The 18,236-nt window shown below is 37.0% G+C and overlaps 1 protein-coding gene across 4 annotated transcripts in view; it reads right to left on the bottom strand.

Annotated features, from left to right (window-relative positions):
- The window catches only part of G2E3 (G2/M-phase specific E3 ubiquitin protein ligase), a 58,612-nt gene extending 41,314 nt beyond the window's left edge, over positions 1-17,298 (bottom strand). Inside the window, exons 1-3 of one of the 4 annotated variants that reach the window (XM_033109454.1) lie at positions 17,163-17,298; positions 6,302-6,342; positions 624-727 (exon numbers count right to left, since the gene is read on the bottom strand). Coding sequence is in view for 2 of the 4 variants with exons in the window: in XM_033109452.1 (XP_032965343.1) it covers positions 6,302-6,338 (37 nt within the window). In the remaining 2 variants the exon portion in view is untranslated. Of the gene's footprint in view, positions 1-623; positions 728-6,301; positions 6,343-16,906; positions 16,979-17,162 lie in introns of those variants that run through there. The other 3 variants (XM_033109452.1, XM_033109453.1, XM_033109456.1) reach the window with 3 other exon arrangements.
- Positions 17,299-18,236: the final 938 nt, after the last annotated feature.

Below are 18,236 nucleotides of genomic sequence, written 5' to 3'. Positions count from 1 at the left end.
ACATGTCCCAAATAAAAAACAAACAAAAACAAAAAAACAGAACAAAGCCCAGAAAAGAACTGAACAAAATAGAGACAAGCAATCTACCAGATGCAGAGTTCCAAGTACTGGTTATAAGGATGCTCAATAATCCAAGGGAGAACTTCAACAAAGAGGTAGGAAACAAAAATGGAGATAGAAAACAAAGAAACAGTCAGAAATAAAGAATAACAAAAATGAAGAGTGTATTAGAGGAAATCAACAGATTAGAGGAAGCAGAGAATTTAATCAGTGATTCAGAAGATAAAGTAGCAGAAAAACACACAATCAGAACAACAAAAAGTAAAAAAGAATCCAAAAAAAATGAGGAGAGTTTAAGGGGCCTCTGGAACAACATTCGCATTATAGGGACACCAGAAGGAGGAGAGAGAAAGAGGGCAAGGAACTGAAAACCTGTTTTAAGAAATGATGACAGAAAACTTCCCTAACCTGAAAGAAATAGCTATAAAAGTCCAGGAAGCACAGAGAGTCCCAAACAAGATGAACCCAAAGAGGCCCACAACAAGACACATCGTAATTAAAAAGCCAAAGGTTAAAGACAAAGAGAAAATCTTAAAGGTAGCAAGATAAAAGCAGTTACTTACCTGCAAGGGAGCTCCAATAAGACTATCAGCTGATTTCTCAACGGAAACTTTGCAGGCCACAAGGGACTGGCAGGAAATACTCAAAAGTGACGAGAACCAAGGACCTGTAACCAAGATTATTCTATCCAGCATAACTATCACTGAGAATCAAAGGACAGATAAAGAGCTTCCCAGACAAGAAGAAGCTAAAGGAGTTCATCAACAACAAACCAGTATTACAAGAAATGTTTGAGGGACTTAAGAAGAAGAAAAAAATAAAAAATATGAATAAAATGGCAATAACTACATATCTATCAACAATTACTTTAAGTGTAAGTGGATTAAATGCTCCAATCAAAACCTGGGGTGGCTGAATGGATAAGCAAACAAGACCCTTACATATGCTGCTTACAAGACTCATTTCAGATAGAAAGGTACACACAGACTGAAAATAAAGGGGTGGGAAAAAGGTATTTCATGAAAATAGAAACAAAAAAAGCAGAGGTAGCAATACTTATACCAGATAAAAAAGACTTTAAACAAGGCTATAACAAAAGACAAAGATCCAACAATCCCACTTCTGGGTATTTATTTGAAGAAACCCAAAACGCTACTTTGAGGGGACATGTGCATCCATATATTTTTTGCAGCCTTTTTTTTTTTGCTATGGCCAAGATATGGAGGCAGCCTGGCTGTCCACTGATGGATGAATGGATAAAGAGCAGATGGTACATATATACAATGGAATACTGCTCAGCCATGGAACAGAACAGGTTCTTGCCATCTGAAGCAGCATGAATGGAACTGGAGGGTATTGTGCTAAGCGGAGTATGTCAGACAGAGAAAGACAGATGTAATGCAATTTCAGTTATAACTGGAATCTAAAAAACAAAGTAAGCAATCAAATGAAACAGAAAATACTCATAGATACAGAGAACATTTTGATGGTTGCCAGATAGGGTCGGGGTTGGGGGGTGAGTAAGAAAAGGGAAGGGATTAAGAAGTACAAATTGGTTACTATGAACCAATTTGGTATATAGCATGAAGGAATATAGTCAATAATATTGTAATATCTATGAATGGTGTCAGATGGGTACTAGAATTATCTAGGTGATAGATGGGAGAGGGGTTGGGGGGCAGGGTGAAAAAGTTGAAGGGCTTAAGAAGTACAAATTGGTAGTTACAAAATAGTCATGGGGATGTCAAATATAGGGAATATAGTCAATATCGTAATACCTATGTACAGTGCCAGGTGGGTACTAGACTTGTCAGAGGGATCACTTCTTAAATTATATAAATGTCTAACCACTTTGCAGTATACCTGAAATTAATATAAAGTAACACAAATAAATACAAATAAATACACAAAACAAATAAATAAAAATAATGGATTAGGAAACTCCAAAACTCCACTACAGCAACGATTATGCTGCCAAAAACTATTAGAATCTATTTTTCAGAAACTCTGAAATCTAATTTAAAAAGTTACAATCGGTAAAATGCTCAATAAAGAAACAAGTTACTAAATTTTGATGCGAGCTTTATGGCATTTTAACTTACCTACCTACCACCCCCCACTCTCCAGCTGGGCCATGGCCTTAGCTACCATGGCCCATGCTCCTGGTGTGGACTGTCCAAGAGGAGGTAATACGGACCTTGTTCTCAAAGAAATATGACTTGTGTATTTTGACCTGTGTGGTGGCTCCCTGAGGAATAGGCTCAGATGCTTGCCCTTTTTTCTTTCTTTCATTGTTCAGTTACAGTTGATTATACAATATTATATTAGTTTCAGGTGTACAGCATAGTGGTTACATTTATATAACTTACGAAGTGATCCCCCTGATAAGTCTAGTACCCACCTGACAGCATATACAGTTATTACAATATTATTGATTATATTCCCTATGCTGTTTTTTAGATGCCTGTGAGCTTGCCCTTGTTTCGTCTGCCTCAGAACTTTCTTAGGGCTAGAGCCTGACCACTTGTCAAAACGTTCAGTACAAATACTTGTATACTAGCTGCAGCAGCTTGAAGCAAAGAACAACAGGCAAGCAGGTGACAGACTAAAAAGTTTAGGAGAGAAGAAGGGATTTACATGGGGAAATAAAGGTTTTGAAAAGTTCCCACCTATACTGGGGGAATCTGGAAGAACACGCACATGCTCAGGACTGGACGTATGCTCAGGAAAGACCCCAGAAACCCTAAGCTTTCACCACTGGCTGATCTTTAGGCTCATGAAAATCTGTATAAAAAAAGAAAGATCCCAAATCAATACATTTTAGCCTTATATAACTAGAAGAAAAAAAAGACAATCTAAACCCAAAGCTAGCAGAAGGAAATAATAAAGATTAAAGCAGAGATAAATGAAAAAGAATAGAAAACAACAGAAAGAATCAATAAAAACCAAAGCTGTTTCTTTGAAAAGAACTTTAGACTGACCTAGAAAAAAAGAGAGAAGTCTCAAAACTTATGACAAAGTTATAGAAATAAAAAGAGTGGAACTGGCATAAGGATAAATATATAGATCAATGGGAAAAGAAGAGCCCAGAAATAAACCCACACATCTAAGTCAATTAATTTTAAACAAGGATGTCAAGACCATTCAATGGGGAAATAATAGTCTCTTCAACAAATGGTACTGGGACAACTGGATAGACACATGCAACAAAATAAAATTAACCCCTATCTTATACCATATACAAAAGTTAACTAAAAACAAATCAAAGACCTAACTGTAAGAGTTAAAACTATAAAACTGTTAATATAGGAAATGTAGGGGTAAATCTCTATAACCTTGAATTTGGCAATAGTATTTAGGTATCACATAACACTAAAAGTAAATGTAATTAAAAAAATAGACATTGAAATTTATCAAACTTTAAAACTTTTGTGCATTAAAGAACACAATCAAGGGAATGAAAAGACAATCTACAGAATAGGGGAATATATTTGGAAATCATATACCTGTTAAGCGTCTAGGGTCTAGAATGTATAGTCTTACAAGTCAATAGCGAAAATTCAACCCAATTTTAAAATGTGGCAAAAGATCTGAAGAGACATTTCTGCAAAGATATATAGTCAATAAACACATTAAGAGATGCTTAATACTATTAATCAGAGAAATGCAAATCAAAACCACAATGAGACACCATTCCATAGCCACTAGCATGGCTATATAATCAAAATGCATTAACATTCATAGTAACAAATAACAGATAATAAAAAATGTTTGTAAGGCTGTGGAGAAACAGGAACCATCGTACACTGCTAGTGAAATGAAAAATAGAAAGCTACTTTGGAATATAGTCTGGCAGTTCCTCAAAGAGTTAAACATAGTTACTACGTGACACAACAAGTCCTCTCCTGGGTATACGTACCAAAGAAATTAAAACAGATATACAAACAGATCTTATATACTAATGTTCATAGTAGTACTGTTCACAATAGCCATAAAAGAAACAAACTAAATGTCCATCAGTGGATGGATTAATGGATAAACAAAATATAGTATATCCATACAATAGAATATTATTCAGCAATAAAAAGTAATGAAGTAATGATATCATGTTTCCCCAAAAATAAGACTTAGCCAGACATCAGATCTAATGTGTCTTCTGGAGCAAAAAAAAAAAAAATTTTTTTTTTTTTTGGAGCAAAAATTAATGTAAGACCCGGTTATATTATATCTTATCATATATCATATCATATCATATATCATATCATACCGGGTCTTATATTAATTTTTGCTCCAAAAGACGCAGTAGAGCTGATTGTCGGGCTAGGTCTTATTTTCAGGGAAACACGGTATATTCAACAACATAGGTGAGCCTGGAAATATGCTAAGTGAAAGAAGCAAAGCACAAAAGGTCACAATATAGGAATCCATTTATGTAGTAAAATCATTAAAAGGGTGTGGCACATAGAACTGAATAAGTGTTAGTATAATTATCAATCTTTTCTACCTTATGTCTACTAGCACAGAAAATTCCTAATATACTAATAAAGCAATGAGAAAATCCCTAGCTGAAGAGAAGAGACTCTGAGGATCCCAAGATGGCTGACCAATATAAGATGGAAGGAGCCTGAATCTCCAAATGACTGCATGGAGCAGAAGCTCCCTTTCTGTCCCATCTCCCCTAACCAATCCACACTGGACTGTAACATGGGTAAGTAATAAACTTTTATCGTGTCAAACCATTAAGATTTCAGGGTTTACCTATTACAGTGGCTAGTCTTATTTAATAATAAATGTTATCAAGAATGGATATTATTCATTAAAAAGGTACTAGCTAGTCACAAAACAGATTTCAGGACTGGAAACAAACAGCATGAACTAATATTTAATATTGTGAAATATCACCCCTCCATTTGCCTTTCTTACTTCAGTTTAATAAGCCATATAACTGAAAGCCCCTCCCCACAATCTTTTGTAAGAGTTCAGCTCCCCTCCCTTCTCCATCCAAAAGTAACTGATCACATTAACTCCAGCAAATTGCTATTTGTTTATTGGGCATCACACACCAGTAGCTCCCACCTTAACTCCTTCATCCCTAGTGCCTAGACTTTTAGCTATAAGTGTGTGTGCAGCTGTCAAGAGAAAGAGGAATACAAGGAATTAGTGGACACTACAGAAAAGTCCTCAGGATATATGCTTGTATGGAGCTGCATCTGCTATATACTCTGTGCCTATAACTTTTCATTTGTTCCCCTCCTCCCCTCACCCTAAATGCAAAACAGACTAGGTTTCAGGCATGCATTTTTTAAGTAGATTACTTTTGCTTTTATTTGTACTTTGTTGTTTTTTAATTTTAATGTTTAAAATTCAGTAAATTGTTTTGACTTTGTTATACTTATTAAGATTACTTTGTACTGTAGCAAATGATACTGGTTGTATTACAATAATGAAATAAAAACATTCATATATATATATATATATATATATAATTGAGTCAATCTTAGCAAAATTCTTAACTAAATAATGGTATAGGTAGCATTTGCTTTTGGCAAACACTTGAAGCTGGTCCATGAATTTCTGTTTCAGAACTATTAGCATAGCTGATAGAAGTCTGTAGATAAAATCAAGAAAGCAGAGGGAGCTTTAAGAACACACATTTCCTTACCCAACATGATGTACAGTCAACAGATACTCTCTGTACGTAACAGGCAAGGTATAGAATTTTCAGTGTCACACTTTAATGTGAGAGGGAATGAAAAAAGAAATCTTAAAAGGAGTAGATGAGGGGAGAAGTGGTAGAAGAAAACAACTAAAAACAAAGGTCTGCATCTCTTTGAGGAGGCTGTTGGGAGCACTCAGAGGTAACTTCCTTTTCACGTTAAAGTTGCATGTATTGTTTAAATTGTTCTCACCTGCATTTTTCCTTTTGTAAGGAAAATGTGAATAAAAAATTTTACTGATTAAAAAAGTAATACCGTTTTATTCAGATACAAACGATACCTGATGCATATAGAGAATACAAATAAAATTTGGCAAATTATCCTCTTATAGCAGTTTTTTGTTGAAACGAACACACATAATATTGTACTTATGTAAATGGATATATGAAGTAACCATGGATAAGGGAATTCATTCCTATGGTTTGAGTAACATTTAAAAAGATGTATTAAAATTAAAAAAGCAAGAGTAAAATATCTTAGTATTTTAAATAACATTTGATACTATTTTAAATACAGTTACTTACCAAGAGTCTGTGAGTCATCAGGTTTATTTTCATTCATTTTACTAGGAAAAATAAGAAGATACAATACAGCCATCATAATTTTTAAAGTCTCAAATTATCTATTTTATTAAATTTAGTCAATGAATGATTACAAATAAACTGCATATCATTTCTTACTCTAGTACATAATTTCCTCACCTTTCACACATCTAAGACCAACAGTTCTCAACAAGGGTGGTAAACCCTAGGAAGATTGTTAAAATTGGAGGGAATATTTTTTAGTTCTCAAATGATTAAGATGACTACTTGCATTTAGTGGAAAGGGCCCAGGATTGCAAGACATCCTGCAATGCACCAAACTGACCTACACAACAAACAATCCAGACTTTCGAATTTCCAGTTGGACATTCAAGTAGGTAAACAAAAGAACACAAAAACCTAGTTATAATTACATTAACCTAGAACCTAAGCCCATTTTATACATAAATATCATCTTTTTTTCTCCCTGTTATTTTAGAACTAGACAAGTATTTCCAAAATACAACTCATGTGTAAAGGCAAGGAAATTTGTATTTTAGTTTTGTTCATAAATTAACCAAGATTTGTTCACTGGTTAGGGAAAAAAAAAAATCACATCAACAGCAATGCCGTTGGTATTTGAGTAGCCTACAAGAAGATCCTTTATCAGGCTGTATTTGTGGCTGTTACATTTGCAGATTCCACATAGAGCTAGCTGCAAGCTTCTGACTGCCACAGCACATTCTAGTATAGTGTTCAACCACTTCCATACTGAAAGACAATCATCTGCCTGCTTCTGTCTCCTCACTCCCCACTAGTTAACAAATAAAATTACTTATATTCATTACCGAAATATAATTTTTCTAACTAGTGTCAAAAGGTCAAATGGAGAAAGAATAACATCTTAGCAACAAAGTTTCACTTTACCCAGATTATATGAATAGCCTACTTGAAACGTTATGAGATTTAAGTATGATAACATATGTGTTAACTCTTGGAATTTAAGTGGAAACAGAAAAATACAACATAATAATGCTATTAGGTAAATGTAATCTCATTTTATAGCTACAAAATCAATGCTCAGAGAGGTTAAACACTTGTCCAAGGTCACAGAGCTCATAACTGGGAATAAACTAACCTGTAATTGAGTGACGATGCCAGCTTACATGAAAATAATGAAAGAGCACTATAAATAATACAGAATATTAATATCAAAGGAATGACAAAAAACACACAAAGATTACTATCAAGTTTCATCAATGCGTTCTTACAATACAGAATTCATATTTCATACTGATTATAAGAACTGTTTTGGGTTTAAACACTGATTTTTCTCATATCACTTTTGATGCTTTCATAAAAAGTCATAGTCCAAGTCTTTTGAATCACTTTGACTCCACGTCTTCAAGATTTTCTGGTTCTTCCTTACAAAATCATCTGTGCCATCAAGATTGGTATTTCTTCAAAGAATCCATAAAACTAAAGAGTTCCACTTTAAGCAGGCTTTGCAATTAAGTAGGTCCAGCCTACCTACCTTTCCCCACCCTTTCCTCACAACCACTAATGTAGGGTTAAAGAACAGTCCTTTAGTGTTTCCTGATTTGTTTTTCTTTTTTAGAGGCATTGCTTATTCTCACAGGCATATGAGAACACTTTTGATGTTTATTCATAACAAGACTGCAGACTGCCTCACTTCGCCACAACTGGTTGAGGATCACAGCCTGATTTTAAACATCCTAAGAGGTATATGGGGCTATGGGAGGTGTCCATCTAAAATTGATGTAATACAGTAAATAAAAAGAATAAATGCTTTTTTTTATTAGAACTTCTTTATAATTCAACTTTTAATAATGAATTCAGCTTTTCAAAAATCCATTCATACCAAAGAATTTATGCAGAAAATTTCAAAATACACATAACACTACTTCACCTAGAGTAAAATAAACAAAAAAATGTTAACTTATAAATGATGTTCAGTCAGTTTCCAACAACACAAGATTTATATGAGATCCAATCTCTCCATTTTATATTCCGTATCCTCTTCCCCCCATGAGTGAATTGCAACTATCCATTGTTTACTTTTAGATTTACTGTAACTCAGAATAATATCGGGGCCCACAACACAGGCATTTTTAATAAAGATATGTAAAACTCTTTCAATGTCATTGATGCAAACATTAAGCATACATTACTTTGTTTTTTTCAATTTTGTTAATTCCTCAGCTACACTGCTAAATTCCATGAGGGTAAAATCCCCGTATCATTCAGCACAGTGCTAATAAATATTTGCTGAATTTGACTGATAATTATGTTACAGTATTGGTACGAATGGGCAAGGTTCTAGACTAAGTTTTCTTTGTAAAGAAACCATAACATCTGCTACTCTTCCCCTTCCCACTGCAAGGACCCAAGGCATCTCTCTTGGTGGACAGTGCGATGAAGTCCTGTCTAGATTTTTATAATAAATGTATAGACAACAGTTTTACTTTAAAAAAGGCACCTGAAGTGTCTTGTTAATTTTAGAACTGTGTACTGAACAAGCACTTTCGCATATTTACAAACAAATATAAAAGAATAAAAGTAAACATCAATCTCATAAGATACACAAAAATGTAGCATAGGGGTATGCAGAGAACTACGCTTGAAAAGCCTCCAAATATCTTTGGCCATAAGCTAATCATAAGAAAGATCTCCAATGCTATCAAAACCTGAATGGGAAAGGTTTTTGCTATGTATGCCAATATCTAATACTAAGCACTTTATATCGTTTTTCAAAGTGTATTAATACTATTGCACATGGACCAACAGAACAAGCCCAGAAATAGATCCACACTTTTCTAGTCCTTTCATTTTCAACAAAGGTACCAAAGCAATTCAGTGTGTGTGTGTGTGTGTGTGTGTGTGTGTGTGTGTGTGTGTGTGTGGCGGGGGGGTTCTTATCAACAAATGGTGCTGGAAAGAGTGGATATCCACATGGAAAACAAATGAACCTGATCCATACTTCACACCATAAATAAAAATTAATTTCAAGTGGGTCATAGACCTAACTGTAAAAGCTGAAACTACAAAAGTTTTAAAAGAAAAAGTAATAAATTATACTTCATCAAAATTAAAGCTTCCACTCATCAAAAGATACCATTAAGAAAGTGAATACGCATGCCGCAGACTGGGAGAAAGTATTTGTTAAACGTGTCTGACAAAGACTTGTAGTCTAAATACATATGTGTAAAGAACTCCTACAACTCAACAATATAAAGCAAACAATCCAATAAAGAAATGGGCAAATGACATGAACAAACACTTCATGATGTAAGATATGAATGGCGAATAAACACATGAAAAGATGCTCAACATCATGGTAATTAGAATAAAATTAAAACTACTCTGAAAGACCACTTCATAGCCCTAAATAATGGCTAAGATTAAAAAGACTACCAACACCAAACACTACAAAGGATCTGAAGCAACTGGGAACCTCTCACAAATTGCTGATGGGAATGTAAAATGGAACAATTATTTTGAAAAGTTTTGGCAGTTTCTTAAAATTAAACATATATTCCTGCACCTAGCCTTTGATGCAGGAATTTCACACCTACGGATTTATCCGAGAAATAAAAACACATACAGACAGGAAACTTTACATAAAAATGTTCTTTAGCAGCCTTCTTCATGATACTCCAAAACTGGGAACCCACAAGTCCATCAACAAGAAAATGGGTAAGAAAACTGCAGTATAATGATAAAATGCAATACTACTTAGCAAAAAAAAGGTAAAAAGTGCTGCAAGATTCAAACAAAACAGACGACTCTCACAGACATTACGCTGTGTGAACCTACACACTGCTATTCATATCCACATTATTCCATTCCCATGAAGTTCTAGGACAGGCAAAACTACCTAATGCATCATGAAAGAAATGAACAGTGCTTGTTTCTCAGGCAGGGAAATGACTGGAAAGGGACATGAGGAAACTTTCTGAAATATCCTACTTTTGCTAGAAGGATCTAAGTAATAACTTTGACAGAGATGAAATCCTGATTTCCAACAGAGATACCAGAGCTACAGATAAGAGTTTTAACACAACATTCCTTCTCTGAATTTTGTAGTTTTCAAGGAAACAATGCCCTAGGTCCACTTCATAGTCCAGACCTGACGTTGACTCCTTTACATACAGCCCTGGCTTTGCTTTGTCCCTATAAAAACACTACTTTATTTAAATTTCACCTGAATGTCACCCTTCTCCAAAATCCTATAAGAAATCTCTTTTACCCTTTGGTAAGAAACGTTGTGGTTCCTCTGGTCTGCAATCTCATTGCAATGAGTCAAAAAACCTAATTATCACACTACAGGTTTATTCCTGCCAGTTTTACACAGGAGAAAGAATTATAAATGTCAAAAAACATGAATGGTGAATCTGGGTAAAGGGGATATAAAAGTCCCTCATACTAGTATTTTAACTTTTCTCTAAGTTTAAAATTGTATCAAAATTAAAAGTTACTCCCAAATTGGATGTTCTAAAGATATTACAGGCGGACGGGTGGCTCAATCGGTTAGAGCACGAGCTCTGGGCAACGGGTTTGCCGATTAGATTCCCACAAGGGCCAGCGAGCTGCGCCCTCCACAACTGGAATGAAGTCAATGGGCTGCCCCTTGGCTCCCGGGTGGCCAGATGGTTCAGTTGGTTGAAGCGCGTCCTCTCAACCATAAGGTTGCCGGTTCGACTCCCGCAAGGGATGGTGGGCTGTGCCCCCTGCAACTAACAACGGCAACTGGACCTGGAGCTGTGCCCTCCACAACTAAGCCTGAAAGGACAACAACTCGATAAAGCTGCTGAGTCCTGGGAAAAACACATTACTGTTCTCCAATAAAAAGTCCTGGAAGTACACACTGTTCCCCAATAAAGTCCTGTTCCCCTGCCCCAATAAAATCTTAAAAAAAAAAAAGATATTTCATAATTCATACTTTTGACCAATTCACATTAGCCTTCTTCCTACTCCCCAGCACCTGAAATAAAACTTTTGTTTCTAAATCCTGATTGATGACTGCTTCATTTCAAGCATCTCCAAAACAAAACTTCAGCAGAAAAAAAAAAAAAGGACTACTTACATATTTTTTATTGGATTTATCATTTGTTTTCCTTCTAATACATTAAGTTTTAAAATGTCCTAAGTAGAATGAGGAAAACAATGTTATATAAGTATATATCTCAGTAATAGCCTGTCTTAACACCAGACTTAATCTTAGAAATAACATCAAATTATTCCCCCTTCCTTGAGAAATCACTAACAATTTAATGAAATGTTCCAGAAAGCCACTGTCAAGAGGTATTCTGAGTCTCTTCCACTGTCTACCTCCACTTGATTAGTTAGTAATACTCAGTTTGACTCTCCTCCTCCTTCAAAAGATGGGGCTTCATTTCCCTTTCCTTGACTATGGCTGTGTTGCTTAGTAACTTGCTTCCATCCAAAAGCCCTGTGGACATGACAATGTGTGACTATGTCATAAAAGGCACTGTGACTTAGTTTTTGTTCTCTATCATGAGTCACCTACCCTGGAGGAAGCTAGTTGCCATGTCATAAGGACTTTCAAGATGCTCCTTAAAGAGGCCCACTTGGCAAAGAACTCAGGCCATTTGCCCAAAGCCTTGTGAGTGAGCCAATTCAGAAGTGAATTCTTCAGGCTCACTCTTCAGACAACTGCAGCCTAGCTGACAGTATGAGAGCAACTTACTGGGAGACCTTAAGCCAGAACAGACAGCTAAACTGCTCCCAAATTTCTGACCCACAGAAATCGTTAGATAAAAAATATCTAGTTTAAGTCACCAAGTTTTGGGGTAATTTGCTACACAGCAATGATAACTAATATAAAAAAAAGTAAGGCAAATTCCCTCTCATTGTAGCGGGTGGCTATTCTAACAGTTTTTTGGTAGGCTCTTTAGGATTTTAATTTTTTTTTTTTTTAAAGATTTTAATGGGGAAGGGGGAACAGGACTTTATTGGGGAACAGTGTGTACTTCTAGGACTTTTTTTTTTCCCAAGTCAAGTTGTTGTCCTTTCAATCTTAGTTGTGGAGGGCTCAGCTCAGCTCCAGGTCCAGTTGCTGTTGTTAGTTGCAGGGGGCGCAGCCCATCATCCCTTGCGGGAGTCGAACCGGCAACCCTGTGGTTGAGAGGATGCACTCCAACCAACTGAGACATCCGGGAGCTCAGCGGCAGCTCAGCTCAAGGTGCCGGGTTCAATCTTAGTTGCAGGGGGCACTGCCCACCATCCCTTGCGGGACTCGAGGAATGGAACTACCAACCTTGTGGTTGAGAGCACACTGGCCCATGTGGGAATCGAACCGGCAGCCTTCGGTGTTAGGAGCACCGAGCTCCAACCGCCTGAGCCACCGGACTGGCCCTAGGATTTTCAATATATAAGACTATATCATCTGCAAACAACTTTACTTCTTCCTTTCCAATTTGGATGCCTTTTACTTCTTTTTCTTGCCTGAATGCTCTGGCTAGGACTTCCAGTACTATGCTGAATAGGATTAGGCACCTTTGTCTTCTTCCTGATCTTATAGGAAAAGTTTTCAACATTTCACTATTAAGTATGATGTTAGCTGTGGGCTTGTCATGCATACAAAGCCGTTATTATGTTGATGTACTTTCCTTCTATACCTACTTTATTGAGTGTTTTAAGCACAAATGAATGTTGTATCTTGTCAAATTCTTTTTTTGCATCTATCGATATGAACATATGATTTTTATTAATGGCCTATTTATAGCAATTTCTTTTACTGAGTACATCATGTCTGGCTATCAAGAAAAACTTACAAGGCATACAAAATGGCAGAAAGCACAATGTGAAAAGGCAGAGCAAGCATCCGAACCAGACATGGCAGGAATGTTGGAATTATCAAACCCGGAATTTGAAACAACTATGATTAATACACTAAGGGCTCTAATGGATAAAGCAGACAGTATACAAGGACAGATGGGCAATGTATTAGTTCGGTGCAAAAGTAATCGCGGTTTAAAAGGTTAAAAATAATTGCAAAAACTGCAATTACCTTTGCACCAACCTAATAAATAGATAAAAATCCTAAGAATGCACCAAAAGTAAATGCTAGAGAGATGATAAACACTGTAATAGAAATAAAGAAATGTATCTGATGGGATTATTAGTAGACTGGACAAAGAATTGGGGCTTGAAGATATCTTAATAGAAACTTTAAAACTGAAAAGCAGAGAAAAAAGATAAAAAACAAACAAACAAACAAAAACCAGAACAGAATATCCAAATACTGTGGGGTAATTACAAAAGGTGTAACATACACATTTTGGAAATACCAGAAAGAAAAAAAGAGAAAGGAACAGAAGAAATACCTGACACAATAAAAACTTAAGGACTAATTAATTAATGCCAAACACCAAACCACAGATCCAGGAAGTTCAGAGAACACCAAGCAGTATAAATGCCCCAAAACTATACCTAGGTTTGTTTTAAACTTCAGAAAAACAAAGATAAATTTAAAAATACTGAAAGAAGCCAGGGTAGGGGGGTGCGGGGGGAAGGGGGACTCCTTATCTACAGAAGAACAAAGGTAGAAATTACATCCAACTTCTGCTCAGTAACCATGCAGCAAAAAGACAGTGATGTGAAACATTTATAGTACTTAAAGAAAAAAATACCAACCTATTTTTCTGTATCTTTTGAAATTATCCTTCAAAAGTGAAGGAGAGGGACAGCCAGATGGCTCAGTTGGTTAGAGCAAGAGCTCTTAACAAGGTTGCCAGTTCAATTCCCACATGGGATGGTGGGCTGCGCCCCTGCAACTAAGAATGAAAACAGCAACTGGACTTGGAGCTGAGCTGTGCCCTCCACAACTGGATTGAAGGACAATGACTTGGAGCTGATGGGCCTTGGAGAAACACACTGTTCCCCAATAAAATTTACTTAAAAAAAAAAGGTGAAAGAGAAAAACTTTTTCAGACAAAAATTGAGGAAATTCGTTGCCGGTAGACCTACCTTGCAAGAAATGTTAAAAGTTCTTGAGAGACAAGGAAAATAACAAAGGTCAGAAATTCAAATCTACACATATAAAGAAAGAACACCAAATAAGGAATAAGTGTAGGTAAAATAAGAACCTTTATTCTTCTTATTCTTAACTGAGCTAATGGACAATAGTTTGTTCAAACTAACAACAGCTACAATGTATTTTATTATATTAGTTGTACATGTATATTGCACTGTAGAGCAACCACTAAAAAAAAAAAGTAAAATAAAAATATAACTGGTATCCTAAAAACTGAGAGAAAATATAATCATACAAATTGCTCAATTAAAAATCACTAAAGGAGATCCCGGATGGCTCAGTTGGTTGGAGCGCGTCCTCTCAACCACAAGGTTGCCAGTTCGACTCCCCCAAGGGATGGTGGGCTGCGCCCCCTGCAACTAGCAATAGCAACTGGACCTGGAGCTCAGCTGTGCCTTCCACAACTAAGATTGAGGGGACAACTTGACTTGGAAAAAATCCTGGAAGTACACACTGTTCCCCAATAAAGTCCTGTTCCCCTTCCCCAATGAAAAAATCAAAAAATCAAAAAAAAAAAAATCACTAAAGGCAGAAAGAGTGGAGACAAAAACAGAAACAAAGAACAAGGGCAACAAATAGAAAAGTGTAACAAATATGGTAGATCTTAAACTGACTATATCAATAATCACTTTGATGTCAATGGTCTAAATGTACCAATTAAAAGACTGATTTGTTAGAGTGGATCAAAAAATAAGACCCAATCATATGCTGTCTACAAGCAACCCACTTTAAATACAAATTACAAGTAAATGGATGGAGAAAAACATTCCATGCTAACACTAACCAAAAGAAAACAAGAGTATCTATATCAACTTCAGACAGAGCAGAATTCAAAGTAAGGAAACTTTATCAGAAATAAATAATGACAGAGGGGTCAACTCTCCAAGAAGATATAACAATACTTAACATGTATGTGCCGAACAACAGGGTGTTACGTAACTCTGCGAGGCAAAATAGAATTGAAAAGAGAAACAGATAAATCCACTATCACAATTGTAGACTTCAACATCCCTCCACCAAAAATGGAGAGATTCAGCAGGCAAAAAATCAGTAAGGACATAGTTGAACTCAACATCATCAACCAATTGGATATAATGGACTACTTCATCCAACAATAGCAGAATACATTCTTCTCAAGCTTACATAGAACATTCACCAAGATAGAAGATATGGAATTCAAACCCAGGCAATTTGACACCAGTTCCATGCCCTTAACCTATATATTATAAAGCCTCTCTAAGAAAGATCAAGTCAGAAAACTGGCCAAATTTTCTAACTTCCCAGTTAAATTTACAGATTCCTCAACCCCATCTTCCAGACCCACTCTGAGATTTGAAGTGCAGGAATCAGAGCTTAATAAATCCTTCAAGGTAATGTGTACGAAATAAAATTTGAAACTCGCTGACTTAGGTAGATAGAACAAAAACTCAATGAAAAGAGTCCAGGTAAGGAAAAGAAACAGGTTAAAATGCAGAGACTTTTTTTTTTTTTAATTACCACTTACTGGTAGCTTATATAAAATGAGCAGCAATTGTCTGCAATCTTTAGGATAGTATATCTAATTTCTTTAATGCAATCTTACACAAAATTTTAAATTTCAACAATTATAAATAATGAAAGTTGAAAGCTGTATTTTTACTGGCTAATAATGAAACAAACGTTCATTAGCAGAGATAGGAGGAGAGTGGGAGTAGCCAGCATTGGATGAAGGAACGTCTATTCTGAATATTACTAAGTCCTACTTTTAAAAAGATGTTTATACATTTATATGGTAGGATACCCTGGTGTTAAAATCTTAAAAGAAACAAAATATCTGTTCCTATAAAGCAACACAAAATTAACCTGACAGTTTTCAATAGGGCACATTTCTACACATTTAAAGTACTCATTTATAGTTTACATTTAGGGTACACCATTAACTATTCCAGAAGGCATGACTTTGCTACGGCGCTAGAGTTTGATATTTTAGGTAGTTCATCATTAAAAATAAATAAAACAAAAACCAAAAACACCAAAAAACTAAAACAAAGAAAAGAAAACCCTAAGCTGTAAATACTAGAGTACTTCCAAAATGACTCCACAATAACCCAACTGGCCAATGAAGGAAGGCGGTGAAAAGGTAGGTCTGTGGAACTAAACCTTATTCTTATTCTTATTGTGAACAAACCTTGTGAATGACCGCTGTTACTGTGGCCAGTTTAAATGAGCAAGAGTCTCGGGTACGTGAAAAATGTCAACCGTGAACGAAAAATATCCGGGTTTTAAATACAAAGGATACTCAGATTTCAGTTTAAATTCCCAGCAGGCATTTCAAAGACTGTCATTTCCCTGCGGGCCCAAGTAATAGACTTCTACGGGTCTCCCTCTTAGGAGGAACTCAGAGCCACAGAGCATCTCCTCATTCTAAACCTGTCCCCAACCTTCCATCTTTAATAAAGAAAGATTCTTTTACCTATGGCAACGCCTTCGCAACTAGGTAACTACTGTTGAAGCTTCAATATTCCAGCCGAACCGGCAAAAATACTAACCTGCTATTACCAGAAAGTCAACCGTTTAAACCAGCTCAATTTTGGGCGTGCGGGGCTTCCGATTTCACAGTACACTGAGTTGCTCTAGGTACGCCAAGCCATCGGGAGCGCAGGCCGGGGAAACGTTCTCCGGCGCCCCGACTTCTCCAAGACCCCACACTGTCCCCGCTCCCCAAACCCCCAAGGCAGTCCCAGGCCCCGGCTACACTGGCCCGCCTCCCGACCCCCTTTCCCATGCGATGGTCCCGCTTCTCACCTCGGAATATTCTGTCGTTTCCCGTTCCCCGTCCACTCACTGAGGCAGGCGGGGCAGAAGCTCCAGAACCGCCGTATCACTACTTGGTTCTTGCGCGAGGCCAACCGCGAGCATCCTCATACAACCGCCAGCACGATTCAAATTCGTCCACTTCCGTCCGCGACCCGGAAGTAGCACGTAGCCCCGCCCCTGGAGAGGCGGAGCCCGCGGCGACGCGGGAGGTGGGAAGAACCCGGCGCGCCGCGGCTCCTCTCGCGGAGCGACTTGCGGTGGCTCTACCGTGTCGCTTCAGTTTCTTTTGTCTCGCTCCCTACGTAGATCCACAGAAAAAAAAAGGAAGTCCCGGCGAGGGGGGTCGGTGGTTCTGCCTGGTGTCTTTGGAACGGATCCTCTTGTTTTTGAAATGGACAGAGACGTGCTGAAGTTTTCATTTCTTCAAATAGGGAGAGAATAAAAGCACTACTGGAGCCCGGACGTTTGTACCCCTTCCCTTACCCTCGCGTAAACAACAGCAACAGCAAGAAAAACAACAACCCCCTTATGGAGTTTCCCTGGGTCTGCTTAGTTCTATCCCGGCAGAGGCAGGACTTTTAACCTCTTTTTCCTCCCGTGTTTGAGGAAGACAAAAAGCCAAGGTTGTGCTAATCAACCTTATTCCAACCACAAGTAGCAGGACCAGTCCTGGTTCCAAATAAAATATTTGAGGCTAAGTGTTAGAAAGCGACAAATTTTCCCCCCTCCCCTAATTAGAGACCATTTTATAAGATGATTATGTAGTTGTCCTGTGAGACTCTTGGGACAACGGTGTCATTTAATCAAGGATTGCACAGTGTATCCTCGATCCAAAATGTCTCCAGCTTCTGATCTTGACATTGCCACCAGTTCATCCTCATACCTAATAGCATAGATTTACCTAACCTGATCAGTTCAAATAAAGTCATGATAGAACACTTCAGCCTCCGTCAAAACTGCAGTTTGAAGGATTCACTAGATTTCTGGGAATTTCTTTCACAGATAATCTGACACAAGGAGGTCTAAAGCTATTAACTGATGAACTGTTTTTAACAGTGGAAA

The sequence above is a fragment of the Rhinolophus ferrumequinum genome, chromosome 6 (assembly GCF_004115265.2).
Source record: "Rhinolophus ferrumequinum isolate MPI-CBG mRhiFer1 chromosome 6, mRhiFer1_v1.p, whole genome shotgun sequence".
Classification (NCBI taxonomy): Eukaryota; Metazoa; Chordata; class Mammalia; order Chiroptera; family Rhinolophidae; genus Rhinolophus; species Rhinolophus ferrumequinum.
The sequence above is the reverse complement of the archived record's forward strand: the minus strand, read 5'-3'. Positions and strand labels throughout refer to the sequence as shown.